General features: G+C 43.4%; 1 protein-coding gene across 2 annotated transcripts; it reads left to right on the top strand.

The window, feature by feature from the left end:
• Positions 1-7,083: 7,083 nt before the first annotated feature.
• Positions 7,084-21,075, top strand: LOC134442882 (serine/arginine repetitive matrix protein 2-like). 2 transcript variants are annotated; one of them, XM_063192844.1, is made up of 7 exons: positions 7,084-7,152; positions 9,101-9,223; positions 9,914-10,036; positions 16,484-16,606; positions 17,409-17,531; positions 18,184-18,306; positions 20,734-21,075. In XM_063192844.1, the coding sequence occupies exons 2-7, from the start codon at positions 9,102-9,104 to the stop codon at positions 20,930-20,932; spliced, it is 813 nt and encodes a 270-aa protein (XP_063048914.1). In that variant the 5' UTR covers positions 7,084-7,152; position 9,101; the 3' UTR covers positions 20,933-21,075. The 2 variants fall into 2 exon arrangements, with proteins under 2 accessions (XP_063048914.1, XP_063048923.1); XM_063192853.1 differs by lacking the exon at positions 7,084-7,152 and adding an exon at positions 8,511-8,539.
• The last annotated feature ends 1,112 nt before the right edge of the window (positions 21,076-22,187 follow it).

Here is a 22,187-nt window from a genome sequence, read left to right as displayed (position 1 = left end):
CAACTACAGAGGTTGCAAGATCTGACTGCAGCCGCATTCATCCCGCGATAGTTTTACACCATGTGACATGTCACCTCGTCAACGCAACGTCGACGAAATTTCGAAGTTTGACAGGAAATCTAACCGTCATGCAGCATTTTGATCCAGGGTGCAATAGGTGCGATCGAGATGTGTTAACGCATGCATGCGCATTTAGACAGCAATGCACCCTGGATGGAAAATGCTGCATGACGGTTAGATTTCCTGTCAAACTTCGAAATTTCGTCGACGTTGCGTTGACGAGGTGACATGTCACATGGTGTAAAACTATCGCGGGATGAATGCGGCTGCAGTCAGATCTTGCAACCTCTGCAGTTGCTTATCCCCTTCAACGCTCGTCGGCGGACTGCCTCCGAGGTCACGCGCCCATGAACTGGTTGGTCAACAACTCACTCACGTGTGTATATGGGTCTTGTCTCACACCTCTACACAAGTTTGCGCAGGTCCCCACTTCAGCTCCTCCTCACTGCCTGTCCCCCCACTCCTCACACGTGGTGTGTTAGTAGAGCAAACCGGTGCGAGCTCATCGTCTCGTTCATATTTGTGGCCGACTGCAAATGCGCTGTATTTAATAACACCCACATCGTGACAACAAGTTCTCGCTCACATGCTTCCGTCAATGTTGGTCGACAGCATAGAAGTCGTATTCACCTATTGCTGTCTTCATGCGCATATCTGCGTTGATGTCATGTCGAATGTACTTGTTGCCTCGCATCTCGAGGCCAGTAAGCAAAAGGCTAGGAGGAAAGGAAAGACAAAGAGAGGGACGCGAGTTTGCGAAACATAGGACGATATTGCGTCCGCCCGCGTTTCTCGTCTCCAATTGGCTACAACGGCTCCCTTGTGCCTCCCCTCTGATGGCTTTCTTTTGACAGCATGTCAACTCGCGCTCAAGGCAGGCTTGCAGAACACTCATGTACAAATAATTTGGCCCATCTCTTGAAACAGATAGCCTATAGTCTTAAGGCAAAAGAAAACCCTTAAGTGTTAAAGATAGCCTGGCTATGACACTAAAAGTAGGCTAACAAACAAAAAAGTATAGGCTACCCAAACCATTTACGATGAAGTAGGCTAGGCCTACGCTTATACAAATGCCGTGTCCCATTTCATTTTATTTCATTACCTGGTTTGGCATAGCTTATCTCTTGAAACAGATATTTAAGTAGCCTAGACCTAACAAACAAAAGTAGGCATAAACAACGATGCAGTGAGCTCCAGTATTGAGGGTATAGCCTACAAATGACGTTACTAACTGCAGGAAACTACCGTGTTTAATACTACAAATGCTAGATCATCATGTCATTTTATTATGATTTGGCTCATCTCTTGAAACAGATGACACTAAAAAGCATGAACAAAAACCAGGCCTACCCAACGATGCAATGCAAATGACGTTTCGTACCATTTCATTTTATTCCCCTTATCCACATTATCCAAACCTCAAGGTGAGGTAAGTTGTCCACCGAGTCCATGGTAAAAATGTGGCACCAGTTATACTTCACGACGTCGTTGGCAAGCTACATACAGATGCACGCGCGCACACAGAATAAACTGAATCGCTGATAGTCCATTGATTGAGCCTCTATGTCGTGATTTTTTTTAAATGCATTGTCATTGGAGCTGATGGCTACTGATGTGGGGAAAACTTGTGAGAGGCGATTTCCGAGAGTGCAACACAAGAAAATGCCATGGTGAACTGTCCATCTGCCTATTTAATAAAAGCCAACTCCAGCCAAGTTTCATAAGACAGCTTCGCTATGATAACAACAGTGTTCGCTGGCTGTTGTTCATTACAAAACTCTAACTCTACTACTCTAAGTGTTTACCTCATTGAGAGCATAGCCTACATGCATGCCTCTATTATCTCAGCGAGCGCGAGGACAGGATTTAGTGACCGAGTGAAGGGTTTGCAAATAACTTTGCAAATAACGCTGCTGTTTACAATGTGTCATTCTCACACTGCACTAAGTTGCAAAACGTGATAAAAAAAAACATCTTCGGGTAGCCTACGGCATTTTGATGAGTGGAGGTGCAAAACGCACACCAGAAACAGAGGTGCTGGCAACCAGAAAATACAATTGTAGAAGGAGAGAGGTGCCGCACACTCACAAGTTAAATAAACAGTTATGTTGATTGTTGATTGTGATTGTGATGTCCAATCCTTCATTGTAAGCAATTGAACACTAATTGACACCTGTCTGTAACCTAATTATGTGTCAGGTGGGAGCAATTGAGCTTCCCCTTTAAAAAGGCAAGGTACTACCTGTTATTTCACACGTGACCTGAAGAAGGCCGGCAGGCCGAAACGTTGTCACATTAAAAAACTGTTTATTTAACTTGTGAGTGTGCGGCACCTCTCTCCTTCTAGCCTACGGCATTTTTAACATCTGTAAGTCGTGCGCGCTGTCAAATGAAAGCCAATCAGAAGGGAGACATAGGGGAGCCGCTGTGGCCAATTGGAGACGAGAAACGCGGGTGGGCACAACATCGCCCTATGTTTCGCAAACTCGTGAGAGGGACACACGGACGTCGTGAACAGGCCGTAAAAACGGACCGATGGCCACCCTAGATGAGCTCCAGATGCGTTTGACAAAAGTAATGGGTCGTCTTCAGAGACGTTTGCCAGGCCTACTCCGGATGATGGTAAGATTTAGCTGTGAAGTTGGAACTATGAAGTTCGAAAATGTGCACTTTTGATAAAGCCTACATTCGACTCTAAGGCCAAGTCGCTGCATGTCGTTTCTGTTAACTGCTGCAGAATCCGAAAATATCCTGAAGTAGCCTATTAGGCCTATGTGTAATTTGTTAGTTTTGGTAGAAACGTGTTTGTCTTTTGTTCGTTTAAGTCAGTGTTTCTCAACAGGGGTGCCAGGGCATCCTGGGGTGCCGCAGGCCACCCTCAGGGGTGCCGCCGAAACATGGCGGATAAATAAATTATGTAATATAATGCACATTTGTCTAAATTGATAAGTTAATGTTAGTCATTGGAATCTTTCATCTGCCATTTACACACAATAAAGTATAGGTCGCCACAGTCAGCTGCAACTTATAGAAAAATACCATTCAACTTCATATTGTTATATATATCAAATTGTGAGGTTAATGGTATCCTGAATTTCCCCCTGGGGATCAATACAGTTACTCTACTCTACTCTACTACTAACTTCGAATGTAGGTCGTGTGACGTCTCCAAATGTGTTACTTTTGTAAGCTTGTGTGGCAGAGCCGCTTCTGACCTCTGTGGGGCCCTAAGCAAAAATATGCCAAGGGGCCCCTCTAACTATAAAAAAATCAAGTCATCCAGACCACCCCCCCCCCCCCCCCCCCCCCCCCCCCCCCCCCCCTCAACACCCCCCCCCCCCACCCCACCTTAGCTACAGTTTTTCAGACCTTAGACCTAACCCAGATTACATTTCCGGCCTGATAAACTGACTCACACGTGGATATACATGAATGAAATTATTATTATTATATTCAATTATTACCCACAAGTCCTTAGTAGGCCTAATCTAAAGAATTTGAAAAAAAAAAACCGTTGTCTATCCATAAAGGTTCCCATTAATTTAGAAATGACACTAGCTAGACTGGATGCCAACAAAATACATTTCCTTTCATTATTAGCACAGGTGTTGCCTAAGAGTATCCTAAATTAGATATTGGAGGCCAGGCTGGCACATCTAAAGACATAAGGCTTGCACATGCAAGACGTGGTGGTAATGTGAAAGTAGCCTACTTAAAGTAGGTGAGGAAGGTAATAGGCCTACACTGCGCGCACAAGTTTTCTCTCGCCAGCAGGAGTAAAATGAACAGGTTGCATTTATCCTCACAAAGTTAACGTTCCAAGCGGAGTTTAGCATATTGCGTCGTATTTCGCTGTTAAAAGTTTGTTGATCACTCTCCATCTCCCTCTGCAAGCGGGGCTGGTGCACGATACCCACACAAGACTTTCATTGTTTTGGCGAGCTGATTAGAGTAACCGACTTGATGGAGGACTAGGCTACTGAGTAAATTATTCAATAAAATATTCGGGAGATAGACAGATCATAATCACAGCGTCAATCCCGCACACATCTTAACACAGAGACGCGCGACCCGTCCCTTTCCTCTCCTCTCCTCCGTGCACACGCACACACACACACACACACACACACGGCACCCCTTCCTATCTCATACTCTTCTCCGTTGATTCGATTGCACTCACGTTTCTCGGGCTAGAAGTCAGCTGATGTTTCTCAACTAGGCAGCTACTACAGCTTTCGAAACAGCAGTAAGACATTGACAGCAAGACATAATTTTCTTGATTCTTTCTGTTGATTCGATTACACAGGTGGACTTAAGTTCCCGCGGTAACGCAAGGAACGCTTGTAATGCGCAATGACTGACATGGGCAGGAACTCGGCATTGTTGTGAGATTCTCACTCAAGATTCTCACTCCTGTTCCATCCGAAATTAACCACAGAAGAAGGGGTGAACCGCGTAGGCCATAGGTCTATATACGTGACGGAATCAATAATAAGTTCGTCGTTTTTTAAAATAGCCTATTATTTTATTTTATTTTATTTTATTTTTTACCTCAACGTAAGTGACGTCATGGGCAACGCGAGGCCCTACGCAGAGAGCGTAGTGAGCGTTATGGGCCCGCCGGCTCTGTGTGTGGTATTGGATGCGATGCCATGTTACGGCTTGTTGGTTTGGTGTGCTTTGAAATTTTTCATGAATTGAAAGGGTGCCTTGCCTAAAAAAAGGTTGATAAACACTGGTTTAAGTGACTTGAGTGGAAACCGTTACGTAGGCCTACAAGACGGATGTCAGGCTACTGAGCGTGCGTCAAAAAGACCCGGCCCGCGCGCTTCTCAGAGCTCGTTCTTTGATGGGGAAGTGCTGCTCTGGGTCAGTGGTTTTCAAAGACCCCTGGGGGCCGCGAGATGATGGTAGGGGGGCCAGGGCAAATTGGGAGTAAAAGTGCAGCGCAACAAAATAAATCATGGAATTTTTTGAATAACAAACATAAAGCAAAGTACACCAAAATAAAAGCTAAACAATATCCTAATGCTTGAACTGGCCTTTCCCCAGGGCAGACTCCTGACATGATGTTTAGTTTAGTTTAGTTTAGTTTAGTTTGTGTGTTTGTGTGTACGCGTTATTTACTCTCTATAAAAAAATAAAAATAACCCCACTTTGCAACTGCACTTGTTGTTCTGTATATCTCCTGTGCACTTTGTATTTGCTTGTGATGTTGGCTTGGTTTTGTCCTCTTTTGAAAGTTGCTTTGGTTATAAAGCGTCTGCCAAATGCAATGTAATGTAATGTAATAATTTCCCCAATAGTTAAGAACAGTATTACATTGTATTGTGAACATTATAGCCTACTATTTTTATTTTTATTTTCTAAACAGTGGGACACAGAAAAAATAGTGTGGCACGGCCCATGTCAGGGGGGCCTTGGCTGGAATCTACCGGTATATGGGGGGCCTTGTCATGGTAAAGTTTGGGAACCCCTGCTCTAGGCTATCAGATAGGCTACCCGGATGAGCTACGCCAGGGCAGAGCCGTGGACGATGTAGAGAGCCAGTGCCATATCTTACCGTGCAGCGATGTGGAGAGCCAGTGCCATATCTTATCGTGCAGCTTTATTCGCCTCTGAATCAGAGTTTCTAAGAGTATTATGTTTCTGTCTGAATGGTTCTCCTCCGGTTGGGTTTTATTTTCATTTTGTGCCACAATTTCATCTCAACAAGACTTGGCGTCTTTTGATAACCTTCATACGATTTTTGTTGGGAGATGTCTATGTCAGAAAAACAAACAACATTAGCACACACACACTCACACACACACACACACACACACACACACACACACACACACACACACACACACACACACACACACACACACACACACACACACACACACACGGCCCTCTTTTATTGTGTAAGATGAAGTATCTAGAAGGGGACCACCTTCTCTCTGTGTGTTCACACACACACACACACAGTGTTGGGCAAGTTACGCAAAAACTGTAATGCATTACTGATTACAATATTACTATATTTAAAATGTAAGGCATTACACTACTTTTGCATTACTTTTTAGTTACTTTCGACAGAAGAACTGTAGGCCTAAATATGGATCTGGCAATTTATTAGTGTAAATCAAGCTCATGAGTCATGACTTTTTCACCTCCCATCCAGGAGGTGTTTTTGGCAGCATGCGGACTAAAAACTGCCAGGTTCAGGAATAGCTTCTTTCTGACCCACCTCACTGAATTCCACTAAAATCCAGGTCACTGCAATGCAATTGTTACTTAAGTTATTTAGCATTCTAACTGAGTACATATTACAGTTTTTTTGCCCTGTAATGCCTTACATTACTGCATTACAGCAAAAAGTAATGCATTACAGTAATGAAATAGACCTGTGCCGTTGCCTTAGACTGCTTATGGTATATCCCCGAAACGCGATGCTTCTAGTCCCCCATCATTCCTACCACTCCTTTTTCATAAACGTATATAATAAATACAAAATATAAAAGAAATATATTTAATATACATACTTAGATCAATGACGTGCAAAGGCTTAAAACCAAACGACTATTGTGAAAATGAAGCAAAAAATGGGGCAAATGGTAACACTGTTTTAATGGTTCACTATTGCAGTGGATATATCACATTAGGTACGGTGTAATAAGCACTGTAACAATATTTAATACCATGTAATACCAGTGTGGCGGCGCACGCAAAACCATTACATCCCCGACGTTCCGTGTTTCGTGGATATAAGTAGGCCTACTTTTGTAATCGTAATGCATCACTGCCCAAAGCTGCGCGCACACACACACACACACACATACACACATCCCTAGAAATAAATGATTGTCTGTACGTGAGGATGAGAGGGGGAGAGGGATTCCTCCCATCTATACTCTCAAACTCTGGAAAGTTTTGAACATTTTTTTCAATGGTACACATGGTCCGTTTGGTTTGTTTCAGTCTGTAGGGAGACCCGTCCATCTAAGAGGAGACCTCCCACTCCGGCACCCTCCTGTGTGTCCATGAAGATGCCTCCAAGGATCCATTAGGCATTCATTTTAGAGAACCGGACTCTTCACTTCAACAGTAAGATCAGCACTCTGTTTTATTCTCTCTCTATCTCTCTCTCTCTCTCTCTCTCTCTCTCTTTCTCTCTCTCTCTCTCTCTATCTAACTCTCTCTCTCTCAGAATCAAATTTGCCTCATTGTCATCAGTTTATCAATGTTGCCAAAGCATCCATATAAAGAACAATAGAATCTCACTCACTAGCGTGAACATGAGAACTTTAACTTCAACAAAGAACACACACACACACACACACACACACACACACACACACACACACACACACACACACACACACACACACACACACACACACACACACACACACATACACACGTACACACTCACACACTCACACGCACATATGCAAGCACGCATGAATGCACACCCACAAATACACCCAGGTCCAGAGTAACGCACATGCTAGATATAGCTGTAGCCTTGGGGCCCCCACCTTTACAAGAACAACAAGAATCCCTCACATTACACCGATTTTAAGGTCCCTGCATTGGCTCCCACTAAGCTTTAGAATCGACTTTTAGACATTAGCACTTGTGTTCAAATCCTTAAATGGGTTGGGGCCCAGCTACGTACTGGATATGCTTCAGCTGTACACACTAACTACTGTAGGCATCTCAGGTCTATGAAGCAAAACTGTCAAAAAGTCTGGTGAGGTAGCCTTTAGCTACTATGCTGCAAAGCTTTGGAATCAGCTGCCAGAGGAAGTTAAAAAAAATGCCCCTTTTATTGATAGTTTTATGACCAGACTTAAGACAATATGCCTTCTCTTAGAGATCAATTTCTTTTGATATTTTTTTTTTCTTTTTTCCTTATTTCTTGCTTTTACCTTTACTCCTTTTTATTCTATTTTCACTTGCCATGCCTTGTGCTTTTATTTTTATTTTATTTCATTTTATTTTATTTTACTTCATTTTATGTTACTTTTTTGTTAAACATATTGAATTGCGTTTATGTATGAAAAGCGCTACACAAACACAGTAGAATTGCCTTTCCCACCTGCAAGGGGCCCCCTAATTGGCCAAAAGGGAAAAAATGCTGATTTGTGACAAAGTGCAATGTTGAAAAATGAGTGCAGTTTTCTCTCTATTTAACACTCCTCTTTGGTAAACTTGTTATTCTTAATTCCTAGCATGTAATTATAAGACTGGCTGTCTGTGTACGTTAGTCATGCAATTTGCCCTCCGGGGGGGGGGGGGGGGGGGGGGGGACAGAAACCTGTAGCCTTGGGGTCCCAGTGCATCTTAATCCAGCCCTGTGCGCGCGCGCACACACACACACACACACACACACACACACACACACACACACACACACACACACATCCTTCTGTTATTGGTCCATGGATCGCTTTATTACTTTCAAAGGACCAGACTCTTCACCTCAACAGTAAGATTATTCTCTCTCTCTCTCTCTCTCTCTCTCTCTCTCTCTCAGATTCATATTCAGATTCATTTGCGTTATTGTCTTCATTGATCTCGGTGACCAAAGCATACATACATGTAAAGAACAATGGCATAGCAATAGCATGGAGTAAGTCGTGAGTAGAGGGTCATTTGTTGGAATGGTGGGGAGACATTTAGTTAGGAATCAAAGACATTCATACTTTCAAACTTTCTCACTCTATCTTAGTTTTCTCACTCAAACTATGTATGAAAAGCGCTACACAAATAGAATTGCTTGCCTACCTGCAAGGGGCCGCCTGATTGGTCAAAAGGGACAAATTGCAGAATTGTGACAAAATGCAATGTAGCATGTCATTATGAGACTGGCTGTCTGTGTACATCTGTCACGAAAATTGGCCTCCGGGGGCCCCACAGCAACCTGTAGCCTAGGGGCTCTGTCCATCTTAATCCAGCCCTGAGCGCGCGCACACACGCACGCACGCGCACACACACACACACACACACACACACACACACACACACTCATCCTTCTGATATTGCCTAGGATGGAGGAGTCTGTCTCTGAGGGGAGACCACCCTCTCCTGCACCCACCTGTGTGTCTATGAAGAGTGACCGGTCCATGGATCGCGACATTAATTTCAAAGGACCAGACTCTTCACCTCAACAGTAAGATCAGCACTCTGTTTTATTCTCTCATTTCTAATTATCTAATTATTACCTAATTGCTATTTTACAAGTCTGTACTGCAGAGTGTCTTGTCCTTTGTTCTGGTCTGTGTTTTTGGTATCAGCATAAACAAGATCACGATAAATTGCAAAGGATTATTAAAACAGCTAGTAGAATAATTGGGTGCAATCAAACATCAGATGCTCAGCTGTTTTAAGATATCATACTACACAAGGCTGAAAGCATTCTTGCAGACACTACCCACCCTTTACATAACAGAGTTCAGTTACGCCAACGTGGCAAGGGTAGGCTACTACAAAGGAAAATAAGAACAACCAGGTTCAGTCAGTCATTTGTTCCCTCTGCAATCAGAATTGTTAATGAAAGACACGGTCCTCAACAAGGGATTTAACATTGTGGTGGTGTGTCTGTGTATGCGTGTGTGTGTATGTGTGTGTGTGTGGGTGGTATGCAACAGCCTAGTTGTGTGGAAAGGAGCTAGTGTGGTATGGGAGTGGGGGTATTTAATTGTTTTACTTATTTATCTGTTTTTCTAAGTCTTATCTTGACCATTTGAATTTCCCTTCTGGGATGCTAAAGTTACCTTTGCCTTTGACCACACACACTCAACAAATCACTCACACACACTCACACACACAGACACACACTCATTCTTCTGTTATTGTCTAGGATGGAGGAGTCTGTCTCTGAGGGGAGACCACCCTCTCCTGCACCCACCTGTGTGTCTATGAAGAGTGACTGGTCCATGGATCGCGACATTAATTTCAAAGGACCAGACTCTTCACTTCAACAGTAAGATCAGCAATCTGTTTTATTCTCTCTCTCTCTCTCTCTCTCTCTCTCTCTCTCTCTCTCTCTCTCTCTCTCTCTCTCTCTCTCTCTCTCTCTCTCAATATTCAGATTCATTTGCATTATTGTCATCATTGATCTTGGTGAACAAAGCATACATATATTATAATTAGTGCTGGGACATTAACACGTTAATTTCGATTAATTCACACGATTCAATTAATTCATTAACACGATTAAGAAAATGAATCGCAGTATAATATAGCTACATAGTTCTGGATTAGACCAGTGGAGGGCAGTATTATGCCTGATGGTGAACAGCCTGTTGAAATTGAGAAGAGTTCGCCTTCTTTTAAAAATGAATCATATTCTTAGATTAAGTTAATTTATTGAAATTATTCAAAATCCATGTGGGGAAAAAAATGTCACTGTTCTCAAGTCAGATATTTAAATGGGATTAAAATGTGATTAATTCGACTAATTAATTTCAAAGCCTAAAGATTCATTCGATTAAAAATTTAAATCGAGTCCCAGCCCTAATTATAAAGAACAATGGCATAGCAATAGCATGTAGTAAGTCGTGAGTAGAAGGTCATTTGTTGGAACGGTGCGGAGACATTTAGAAAGGAATCAAAAACATTCATACTTTCAAACTTGTAAAATTTGGGATAGAATTAGCTTTTTACCTTTACAACAGTCAAATTAAATTGCTTTGAAATAGTTACTTTTCAAATGGTTATTGTTGACTCATTTTCGTTCGCTGTCAGTGGCCACACACACACACACACACACACACACACACACACACACACACACACACACACACACACACACACACACACACACACACACACACACACACACACACACACACACTCATCCTTCTGTTATTGCAGGATGGAGGAATCTGTGTCTATGAGGAGACCATCCTCTCCTGTACCCATCTGTGTGTCTATGAAGAGTGATCGGTCCATGCCTCGCATCATTAATTTTAGAGGAGGAGACTCTTCACCACAACAGTAAGATTACCACACTGTTTTATACTCTCATTTCTAATTATCTAATTATTACCTAATTGCTATTTTACAAGTCTGTACTGCAGAGTGTCTTGTCCTTTGGTCTGGTCTGTGTTTTTGGTAGTATGCATAAACAAGATCAGGATAAATTGCAAAGGATTATTAAAACAGCTCGTATAATAATTGGGTGCAATCAAACATCAGATGCTCAGCTGTTTCAAGTCACAAGGCTGAAAGCATTCTTGCAGACACTACCCACCAGACATGTGGACTCGAGTCCAGTGACTTTGACTCGAGTCAGACTCGAATCAGCGGTGTGAAGACTTGCGACTTGAAATTTTAAGATCAGAAAGGACTTGCGACTCGACTCGACTTGCACGCCTTTGACTCGGGACTCGACTTGGACTTGACAGTTGTAACTTGCAATGACTTGGCGTGACTTGCCATATTTGGTCTAGCCTAATTTTTTTTTTTTTCGGAAACAAGTCAGAGCCCGCCCACATTCGTTGCTTGAATCACGTCATTGTCCGAAGCGGTGCTTTGCAGCCTGGACGCAGCGACCAGCTGCAACAGTGAAACACCATTTGCGAGTCTTCAGAACAAACATAGCCCGCATCACGGAAGTTAATTTGTCTCCCTCTCACCCCCAACTCGTTTTGCATTCTTGTATGGAAGTTTGATCAGATCTCTGATCTCGACACTCTGATCAACAAATGTTTTCTATCAATGTTGTAGGAAGAGTGTGTGGTGGGGAACTGTGATGTGCAACAGTAATGAGACTGAGCTGGATCAGGTATTTGCTGGTTATGGAAGAGTCCGCCACAACGTTATTAATGGGGCGTCTGGCAACGGAGATGCAGATTTGACAACCGAGTTTGAGCATAGCCTACACAGCTAAAAGTAGCCCATGTAGGCTATTGTTCTTAAAACGATATGAAACCTACGAAGTCGGACAACAAGTCAGAGCGGAGCATTGCGCAATAAGCATAAAATTGCCTTTGACTCTTCCGCCATTCGTGTAGACGAAAGAAATGTGACTGTGAAGTTGAGGGGAAATCCAGTTGGAAGACAGCTGGCATAAGTTCACGCTTGTTGTGGGTTAGAGTCAAAGTTTAAACATTTCTTTCAATATAGCCTATTTAACGTTATTAAATGGGCATCAGGACGCGATTTCTCAAACTATCTCACTGAGCTCATTCAATGAGTTCATGGCTAAAGAAACGTAAGCCGACGTAAGCTCGAGGCGCAAGACATGGGCATGGCTCGGCTTCCCGTGGATAAAATGCCCCTGTGCCCAACCTCTCTCGCGCTGCTCCCACCCCAGTCCTTGCGCGCGTGAAACTTGTAGGCTATCTCATGATGTCGACTCCAGTTTATCTTAAGTTCGAACATGTTTTGGTTGGTAATTTTGGAAATTTGGAGTCGCAATTGCCATTGCTTGGAAATGACACGTTTAGAGCAGCACGACGCCAGCACTGGGGGAGAACTGGCATATTAACCGTTTTCCAAATAAACAAAAATTAGGAAACGTATACCAGAACTTTGTTTGGCTACAATCGGTGACGGTCACGGTGAACTTATTCTTTCTGAAGAGGCATGAACAGAACAGCATACAAGTGACTTTGTGGGGGAGGGTAGGGCAATTGAGGGAGGACAGCGAGACGGGGGCGCGAGGCGCACAGAACAATGCGACACATTTTGACGTGACGTCGGGGATTGAGTAACTGGATACTGGATACTGGCTACTGCAAGAGGCACACCAAACGGCACAGGGCAGATTCGTCCACTTTGAAAAAAAAGAACTTAGGAAAGAGCAAAATGTTGGATAGGGCACTATACACCTTAATTCTTCCTATACTGTAGAAGCGCAGAACAAGTTTGGCTCGTTGCCATAGCCTAACTAACATTCTGGAGGCTAACGCCACGTTTGATTTGCATTATTTTAGACTAGGCCTACGGCCGCGTGCAGGCAAATAAGCTCTGAGAAGAAGTCTAGTAATATAATTAACAAGACGTGGATTAATGACCATCATACAAGCGAATGTTCTAGTTAGCGTGGACTTTGACGCAGTAGCCTAAAATGTTGGGTGATGGGCGATTGCGGCGAGGGGGGAAAGCGACAATGCCGATATCAGCTTCAACAATTATCAGGAATTTAATCCAACTAACCCTACTTTGTCCTCATTTCTTTGCCACATGAATAAGTGTCTACTAGGCTAAATACTGTTGGCACATAGCAATGCATGTGGTCATTGGTGGGTTCACAATTATGACACTGTCAATGGTCAGCTTTTGTTTTTTAGATAATGAGATAAAGTGAACATCATGGACCTAGTTGTTGCTGTTTACTCATCATCCTGCCTCACATGTGTATCCCCCCCACACACACACACACACACACACACACACACACACACACACACACACACACACACACACACACACACACACACACACACACACACACACACATTTTCAGAGTTCTTGGTCCTGGGCCCAGCCAAAGCTGTCAGCGGCCCTGCCTGTGCTCCTAGTGAAAAAGTTAACCATAGAGCCCTGCCCTTAGTGTTATGATGCTAGAGTCTGTATACAACCTTGACTAGATATGACCGGTCTTCTGCAGTTGACCCATCACCTATGCACATGCAAGCCTGTAGCCATGCACAGCCCACCACCAAGACCATCAGAGTGAAATAGGTTTATGGCAGATGATGGAACGGACACACACACATACACACGCATGCATGCAAACATGACTATTTGCCCACTGGACAGTAAATATTTGGCATATGGTTGCTCATTTGTTTAAGTACAGATTCACATGAAATGTATTTTTATGTGAAAAACATATGAAATAATATGACATTTTATTTACACAACACAAGCAGTAGTTTGGTTTAGACTGATTACTCAGTAACTGTTTTAGTAATTGTCATCCTTTTACTCAGTTCTCATTATTATACTAATGAATTTATGATCGAAATTGTGATTGCAAATAGAAAATCCCTTTGTGACTTGTTAAAGTGTTTATGAAACGAAAACAAACGGTCATTCCCATTAAAGCCTTGTTTTTTCTGATAGCATCGATGAGACTTTGAACCCAATCATCCTGGAGGAACTTGTGAAAATGGCAACTGTGAATTCTGTGAAATTTGGTGTGACTAATGAGCTGGGCTGTGACATCAAAGAGGATAGTCCCTGGTTTGCTAGTATGGCGATGTGAGAAAACAACACACATTTGATGGACCCACATCTTATAAAGGAACCAAAATTCTGATACAAACATCAGCGTGTCGAAAAACCACACATCCAACCTCATGAGAAAAAAAAAAACAGCAGCACAAATCTATTTCAGAGGCACTGATACATCTGCAGAAAGTGACATGTCTGACAGGCGAAGTGACGATTGTTGACATAGCCTGACAGTTCTTATGTTTATGGTTACGGTTGCTAAGGGCGCTTTGCCATGACCCAAAGATGACATGGCGTGTGTATTTGTTGACAAATGGGGGGCTTTTTAATTTAATTGCGCGATATAGTGTGATTGAAATGCATGTAGGCTACATGCAAAAATATCATCAACTAGAGAAAAAACGGAGGTATTAGGCTGTTGGAAAAACACCCTATATAGCCTGAGTCCTCAGCATATTTTTAGCGTTTATCATTATTATTATTTTTTGTGCTCAAAGTCACAGGCGTTGCGTGTCCCTCAGCCTGACGAGGTGTGTCCAAACGTCAGCCACACATGCACCACAATACTAAAAACAAACAATCAACGCTTCAAAGTAGGCCTACGCTATGCAGTAGCAGGACTTTTTCTAGGATTTTTTTGGCATCAGGGAGCATCATGGAAGGTTACAGGGAGTGAAGGGGGGTGTTCCCCCCCATGAATGAGAAATGAATAAGGGGCGCTCAAATATATATAATATAAAAATAAAAGTATGAGGGTGCACCCACGGAGGTATGAGGGTGGAGCGCCCCTATTTCCCCGTTCAGAAAAAGCCCTGAGTAGCCCAGTCTGTGAGTTGGCTGTCCTCGACCGAGAGCACCACGCTGATGCGCGGATATCCTCCCAAAACCAATATATTGACCAGTTGAATGGCATTCAACAAAAAGTGCATATTCCGAGAGCATTCACAACGGTTTGGCATGTAATGTGCATTACCCTTTCCTGAAAACAACATACAAAGCAGATGGACAAGGTAAAACAGGGGCAGTTTCAGTCTGCACGCCGGCGATGTCAATTGTTGGAACTGCTTGAGGCAATAGCATTCTCTTCAGTCCAACCATGCCCGCGACCTCCACATTTGTGGTGAAGCACAAGGGGTGGAAATGTGCCGAGCACAACAGTGACCACAAGCTTGCTTCAAAACGACGCATTGGATCCACAGAGCCCTAGCTTGACTTAGCCTTCTCCTTGTTGGCCACAGTTCCATCATTCGTCACAGAAGGGAACTTGTGTAAAGATATTCCTTCTGTCAAGTAGCCATTTTTGCAGCTGGCACCGTTCGGCTCTCCAGCAACACACTGCTTGACACTGCGCTTTGTTTTGGTACTAGCCGCCATTGATCTGAACAAGGTGGAATGAGGTGAACTCACCCCTTCTATGTCACGCATATCATTTGCATAAAATTTGCATGTCACCAAAAAAACACTTTTTGGGAACGTTTTAACATGACTTTTAGGACAAAATATCACCCAGACAATATCCCATTTTATTCACAAGGCTTAGAACTTTCAGAATCTGTCCTGGAAATGGTCAAATTCCTTTACTTTGTTTTCGTTTCATAAACTCTTTAAGGACTTGAAAAAAAATTAGACTTGGACTTGGACTTGACTTGACTGGGGTACGACTTGGACTTGGACTTGACTTGGTCAGATGCGTCTTGACTTGTGACTTGACTCGGACTTGAGTGGAAAGACTCAAGACTTACTTGTGACTTGCACATTAGTGACTTGGTCCCACCTCTGCTACCCACCCTTTACATAACAGAGTTCAGTTACGCCAACGTGGCAAGGGTAGGCTACTACAAAGGAAAATAAGAACAACCAGGTTCAGTCAGTCATTTGTTCCCTCTGCAATCAGAATTGTTAATGAAAGACACGGTTCTCAACAAGGGATTTAACATTGTGGTGGTGTGTCTGTGTTTGCGTGTGTGTGTCTGTGTGTGTGTGATGTGTGTGTGTGTGGGTGGTATGCAACAGCCTAGTTGTGTGGAAAGGAGCTAGTGTGGTATAGGGGGGGGGTATGTAATTGTTTTACTTATTTATCTGTTTTTCTAAGTCTTATCTTGACCATTTGAATTTCCCTTCTGGGATGCTAAAGTTTCCTTTGCCTTTGACCACACACACTCATGTTCAACAAATCACTCACACACACTCACACACACACACACACACACACACACACACTCATCTCTCTCTTATTGTCTAGGATGGAGGAGTCTGTCTCTGAGGGGAGACCACCCTCTCCTGCACCCACCTGTGTGTCTATAAAGAGTGACCGGTCCATGGATCGCGACATTAATTTCAAAGGACCAGACTCTTCACCCAAACAGTAAGATCAGCAATCTGTTTTATTCTCTCTCTCTCTCTCTCTCTCTCTCTCTCTCTCTCTCTCTCTCTCTCTCTTGTTCTCTCAGATTAATTTGCGTTATTGTCTTCATTGATCTCTGTGACCAAAGCATACATACAGTACAGTATGAAGAACAATGGCATAGCAATAGCATGGAGTAAGTCGTGAGTAGAGGGTCATTTGTTGGAATGGTGGGGAGACATTTAGTTAGGAATCAAAAACATTCATACTTTCAAACTTTCTCAATCTATCTTAGTTTTCTCACTCAAACTATGTATGAAAAGCGCTACACAAATAGAATTGCTTGCCTACCTGCAAGGGGCCCCCTGATTGGTCAAAAGGGACAAATTGCAGAATTGTGACAAAATGCAAAGTTGAAACATGTTTCTGTCTTGAAGAGTGCAGTTTTCTCTCTATTTAACACTCCTCTTTGGTAGACTTGTTATTCTTAATTCCTAGCATGTAATTATGAGACTGGCTGTCTGTGTACATTTGTCACAAAATTTGGCCTCTGGGGGGGCCCACAGCAACCTGTAGCCTAGGGGCCCCAGTCCATCTTAATCCAGCCCTGCGCGCACACACACACACACACACACACACACACACACACACACACACACACACACACACACGCGCATGCACGCACGCACGCACGCACGCACGCACGCACGCACACACACACACACACACACACACACACACACACACACACACACACACACACACACACACACACACACACACACACACACACACACACATTCATCCTTCTGTTATTGTCTAGGATGGAGGAGTCTGTCTCTGAGGGGAGACCACCCTCTCCTGCACCCTCCTGTGTGTCCATGAAGAGCGATCAGTCCAAGGCTTCAGGCATTAATTTCAAAGGACCAGACTCTTCACCCAAACAGTAAGCTCAGCACTCTGTTTTATTCTCTCGATGATTCAGATTTAGATTCAAATGTGTGTCATTGTTATTAGTGTATCACTGTTACTAAAGCATACATATACAAACCCCAACTCCATAGAAGTTGAGAAACTAGGTAAATTGTGAATAATAACAAAATACTGTTTTCAAAACGTCTGATTCTTACATTTGATGGAGAACGGTACAAAGAAAACAATAGGATATGTCCCCTGTTCTCTGAAGGAGAATGAGAGAGACTACTCTCTACAGGAGGTCATCTTTGTACGGGACATCCACTGAACACCATAACATCACCACTGACAGGAAAAAAGACTGCTAGGCCCCAACATTGCCACCTTCCAAGAGCGTGCCGCCTGCACAATTCCTCTTCCACCACGAGATCACTGAGCTTTCTGGACAAGAAGGGAACGGTAGAGCGCAGTCTCTCTCATTCTCCTTCCTAGAACCGGGGATATATACATGTCCTTTTGCTCTCTTATCAGTCGAATTCATTCAACTGCTCTCTCTACGGGATATACAAACATTCCCGATAGTAACACCAAAGCTAGGTCTGCTGTGCAGAGAGAAAAAAGCAGAGGAACAACAGTGGAGCCCCGTAAGGCACAGCCAGTTTCATCCTTCTGTTGTTGTCTAGGATGGAGCAGTCTGTCTCTGAGGGGAGATCTCCCTCTCCTGCACCCACCTGTGTGTCTATGAAGAGCGATCAGTCCAAGGCTTCAGGCATCAATTTCAAAGGACCAGACTCTTCACCTCAACAGTAAGATCAACACTGTTTTATTTTCTCTCTCTCTCTCTCTCTCTCTCTCTCAGATTCACATTATTGTCATCAGTGTAACTATGTTGCCAAAACATACATACAAAGAACAAGAACATATCTATCTATTACATCTATTACTCTCTCTATCGCTACCCCCCCTCTCTACAGCAAAATCTTCAGCCTTATGGCCAGTTCAAACAAAGGATTGCCTAAGGCCCTCTGTATGCTTGCTGTAGGATACGTGTGCGCGAGAACGATTCCTGATTCCTGCATGAGCGTGTTAACTTGCGTAGGTCATGTCAATGTTACAAGCTACTGCTGTTTAGTCAATGTTCCACAGGTAAACTAATCCATTAAACTTCTCACATAAAAGGAAAATGTAGTCAATGTTCCACAGGTGAGTAATCTATTGAACTTCTCACACAAAAGGAAAGTTCAGTCAATGTTCCACAGGTACAGTAAGTAGGCAAAATTTTCAGGCATTTTCCACAAAACTCTGCTGCAGAGGGGTCATTTCACGTGAAATCAGACACTTTGGGACCCGACCGACACAGATTTCAATGATACTTGCTGTGCCTGTTTAGTAGCAAGGCAGCACCCCAGAGCTGCCTTTGTGTGAATCTGACACCAATATTAAGGGAGAAACAGACTAGCAAAGGTTTACATATGAGGGTAGGACACTATACATTCAGCCTTGATTATTCATTCATTCTTTATTCATTTTAGAGATAATGGGACATAAAGGTTGAAATGAGTTGTAATAAAGCAGCAATAGAGTAGTGTCAGGGACAGGACAGGACTGACCATATGGCATAGCGGGCATTTTCCCAGTGGGCCCTACACCCTCGTCGGTTCCTATTCCAGGTACTCAAAAACTACACAGCATCTGCCCATTGTCAATGGACAGAGTGGAAGCTAGACAATTTTCAGCATTCACATAAGGCAGGGTTGAAAGAATAAGCTCAGTAGGTTTTAAAGGTTTTAAAGTAAACATTTAGAGAAGGAACTGGCCATTTTAAAATATACGTTTTTTTGATATTCAATTTTTAATTTTTCAATTGATCATAATTCATATTCTGAGGGCTGTTGTATTCCATGCTGTTGTGTAATTTATAGAGCCAGATAAGAGCAAGTTGATTTTCTAAAGGACGTTGCTCTGTTTTGGTTCCCGACCTGACGGCGCTTACGTGACGACACGTCCTACGTCACAAAGCTTCAACGTGAGTGGTCGAAGTGTCATGTCATTCATATGAGGTTGCTCCAACCGCGTGCAAGCATCTTTTGACTAAACCCCGCCTGCGGAGACGCGTGAAAGGGCAGTGTGCCAGTAGCCTGTTACTTAGAGGCTACTGGTTCACCAGGAAAGATGGCGGTGGGGCTGGTGGTGAAAATCACAAGTGTTACCGCCTCCGACTCCACCAAAATCAGAAGTGTGTCCTCCGACTCCAGAGAGAGAGAGAGAGAGATGATGGTGGCAGGGCCGCTGACACCCCCCCGCCCCCTTCAGGTTCCCTGGATGGTGGTGGTGTTAATGGGGGGAAAAAACAGAAAGCCAATGGCCAGTTGGAAAGAATACGCAAATAGTTCAATATTTAGATGTGCAGAGTGGAAAAGTAAGAGAATGGCCTCTGAATCAAATGTTGACAATGTAATTACTATCAATATTTGGCAGTCCACAGAAAACAAAATGTGAAAGCCCCAGCTATAACGTTAAAGGGCCAAGTGTAAGCACTCTGCTCACATCTGACCCTCAGCTCGTATAATGTGAGGATGTGTCATGAGATGTGAACTTTTAAAACCTGCGATTCCCTCGTACAGTATGAGCAGGAGCTGAATACCCACAACTGAAAGTATTGCACAGTGTAAGCCTGGCTAAAGTATTGCACAGTGTAAGCCCGGCTAAAGTATTGCACAGTGTAAGCCCGGCTTTAATATTGCACAGTGTAAGCCCGGCTAAAGTATTGCACAGTGTAAGCCCAGCTTAAGTATTGCACAGTGTAAGCCCGGCTTAAGTATTGCACAGTGTAAGCCCGGCTTAAGCTGCAAACCTGGAAACAGGAGCTCAGTGCAGAGTAGAGATGCAATAGCACGTAGCTAAGCACAAATACCAATTCCAAAACCTACACTCTGTGTGTGTGTGTGTGTGTGTGTGTGTGTGTGTGTGTGTGTGTGTGTGTGTGTGTGTGTGTGTGTGTGTGTGTGTGCGTGCGTGTGTGTGTGTATGTGTGTGTGTGTGTGTGTGTGTGTATGTGTGTGTGGGGGGGTTTGTGTTTGTGCGTGCATGAATATGTGCAGGCTTTATAGACCTCTGTATGGAAGCCGACAGACGGTTTCTGAGATTTCAGGAATCCTCAAAGAGGAATACGGACTCTGAAAGGTGTGTGTTTAGTGCACTGCAACTCTCATATTGTTCTTTCTGTTCCACAGATTCATGCCACAGAGATCACTGTCATCTGCACAGAGCTCGGTGTCATTGAGGAGTGACAGGTCAAAAGATGGCAACCTTCCACACTTCCGAGAGGACAGCATGTCATCTTACCAAAGGTATGTATTGTTTGAAGGTCTTTTTGTGTCTTCATTGATTATAGGACAGTCTGAGTATGGCAGGATGACGGTGAGTGAGTGAGTGAGTGAGTGAGTGAGTGAGTGAGTGAGTGAGTGAGTGAGTGAGTGAGTGAGTGAGTGAGTGAGTAAGTGAGTGAGTGAGTGAGTGAGTGAGTGAGTGAGTGAGTGAGTGAGTGAGTGAGTGAGTGAGTGAGTGAGTGAGTGAGTGAGTGAGTGAAGTGTCCTAGGCTTGTTCCCCATGGATGTGCAAAATCATGTTTGGGGGGGTTTAGCGTACTGCATTGGTTACCAAACTTTTCTGCAGTGACCCCCATTTGGAATATTTTCGTGAACTCACACTCAATACTCATTTCTGGAAGTATGTTAATTGTTGTTTTCAGCGAAGACTTAATACAGTGTTTCCCAACCTTTTTTGTCCTGGGTACCCCTTAAGCCCTTTTGTCATATGACATGTACCCCCTCGCCCTCACTCATGTTCTGTTGCTCTATGCCAATGTGACTACAGTCAATGTATTTGTTATTATTACATATTTCCGCGTACCCCCTGAGGTGGGCTCGCGTACCCCCAGTGGTACACGTACCCCTGGTTGGGAAACACTGACTTAACCCTATCCAGACCGGGGGGGGGGGGCTAAAAGTGCCCGCACCAACTTTGATGTCGTATAACTCCTGAATGACTAAAGCTATGACTACGAAACTTTGTGACTTTTCCTAAAATAAAGTTGGCTACAGTGTGATACCAAAAGATTAGGTTTATATTTTTTGTTGTTGCCATGGCAACGGTTTTCTGACAGGTACGCCTGACCAAAAATCACTGATCTAAGTCTCATCATCATCACTTTTCATATTTTTTTACATTTTCATCAGCATCAGACACCCTTTTGAATATTTGAAGTGGTCTGAAGCAAATAATAACCAAAATTGATGTGCATTTCCCAAGTTAGATGGAAAATACATGAAGGTGACATTTTGGGCAATAAAAACAGGAAATGACGTCATAATGATGTCATAATATCCAATAATGACACCAAACTGATGTCATTCATAGATCTTTGGCTGAAGATCATCCCCTCCAAGTTTGGTGGTCATACGCCATTCGGTTCCTAAGTTATGAGGGGGGGGGTCAAAAGAGCCCCCCCCCCCGGTCCCAGGAATGCCAAAAAAGCCCGGTCTGGATAGGGTTAATAGGCCCATCGACAGGCTAATCTACAGTAAGAAACTACAAATCAACTCAAGTGATTGTGTCTGTGGCTTACAGCCACTGAGAAAATATTAGAGGTCACTGCTCTTACAGGTTGTATAGTACGTAACTAATA

Source organism: Engraulis encrasicolus, chromosome 2 (genome assembly GCF_034702125.1).
Source record: "Engraulis encrasicolus isolate BLACKSEA-1 chromosome 2, IST_EnEncr_1.0, whole genome shotgun sequence".
Lineage (NCBI taxonomy): Eukaryota > Metazoa > Chordata > Actinopteri > Clupeiformes > Engraulidae > Engraulis > Engraulis encrasicolus.
Note: the sequence above shows the minus strand (reverse complement) of the source record. Positions and strands in the feature narration are given on the sequence as shown.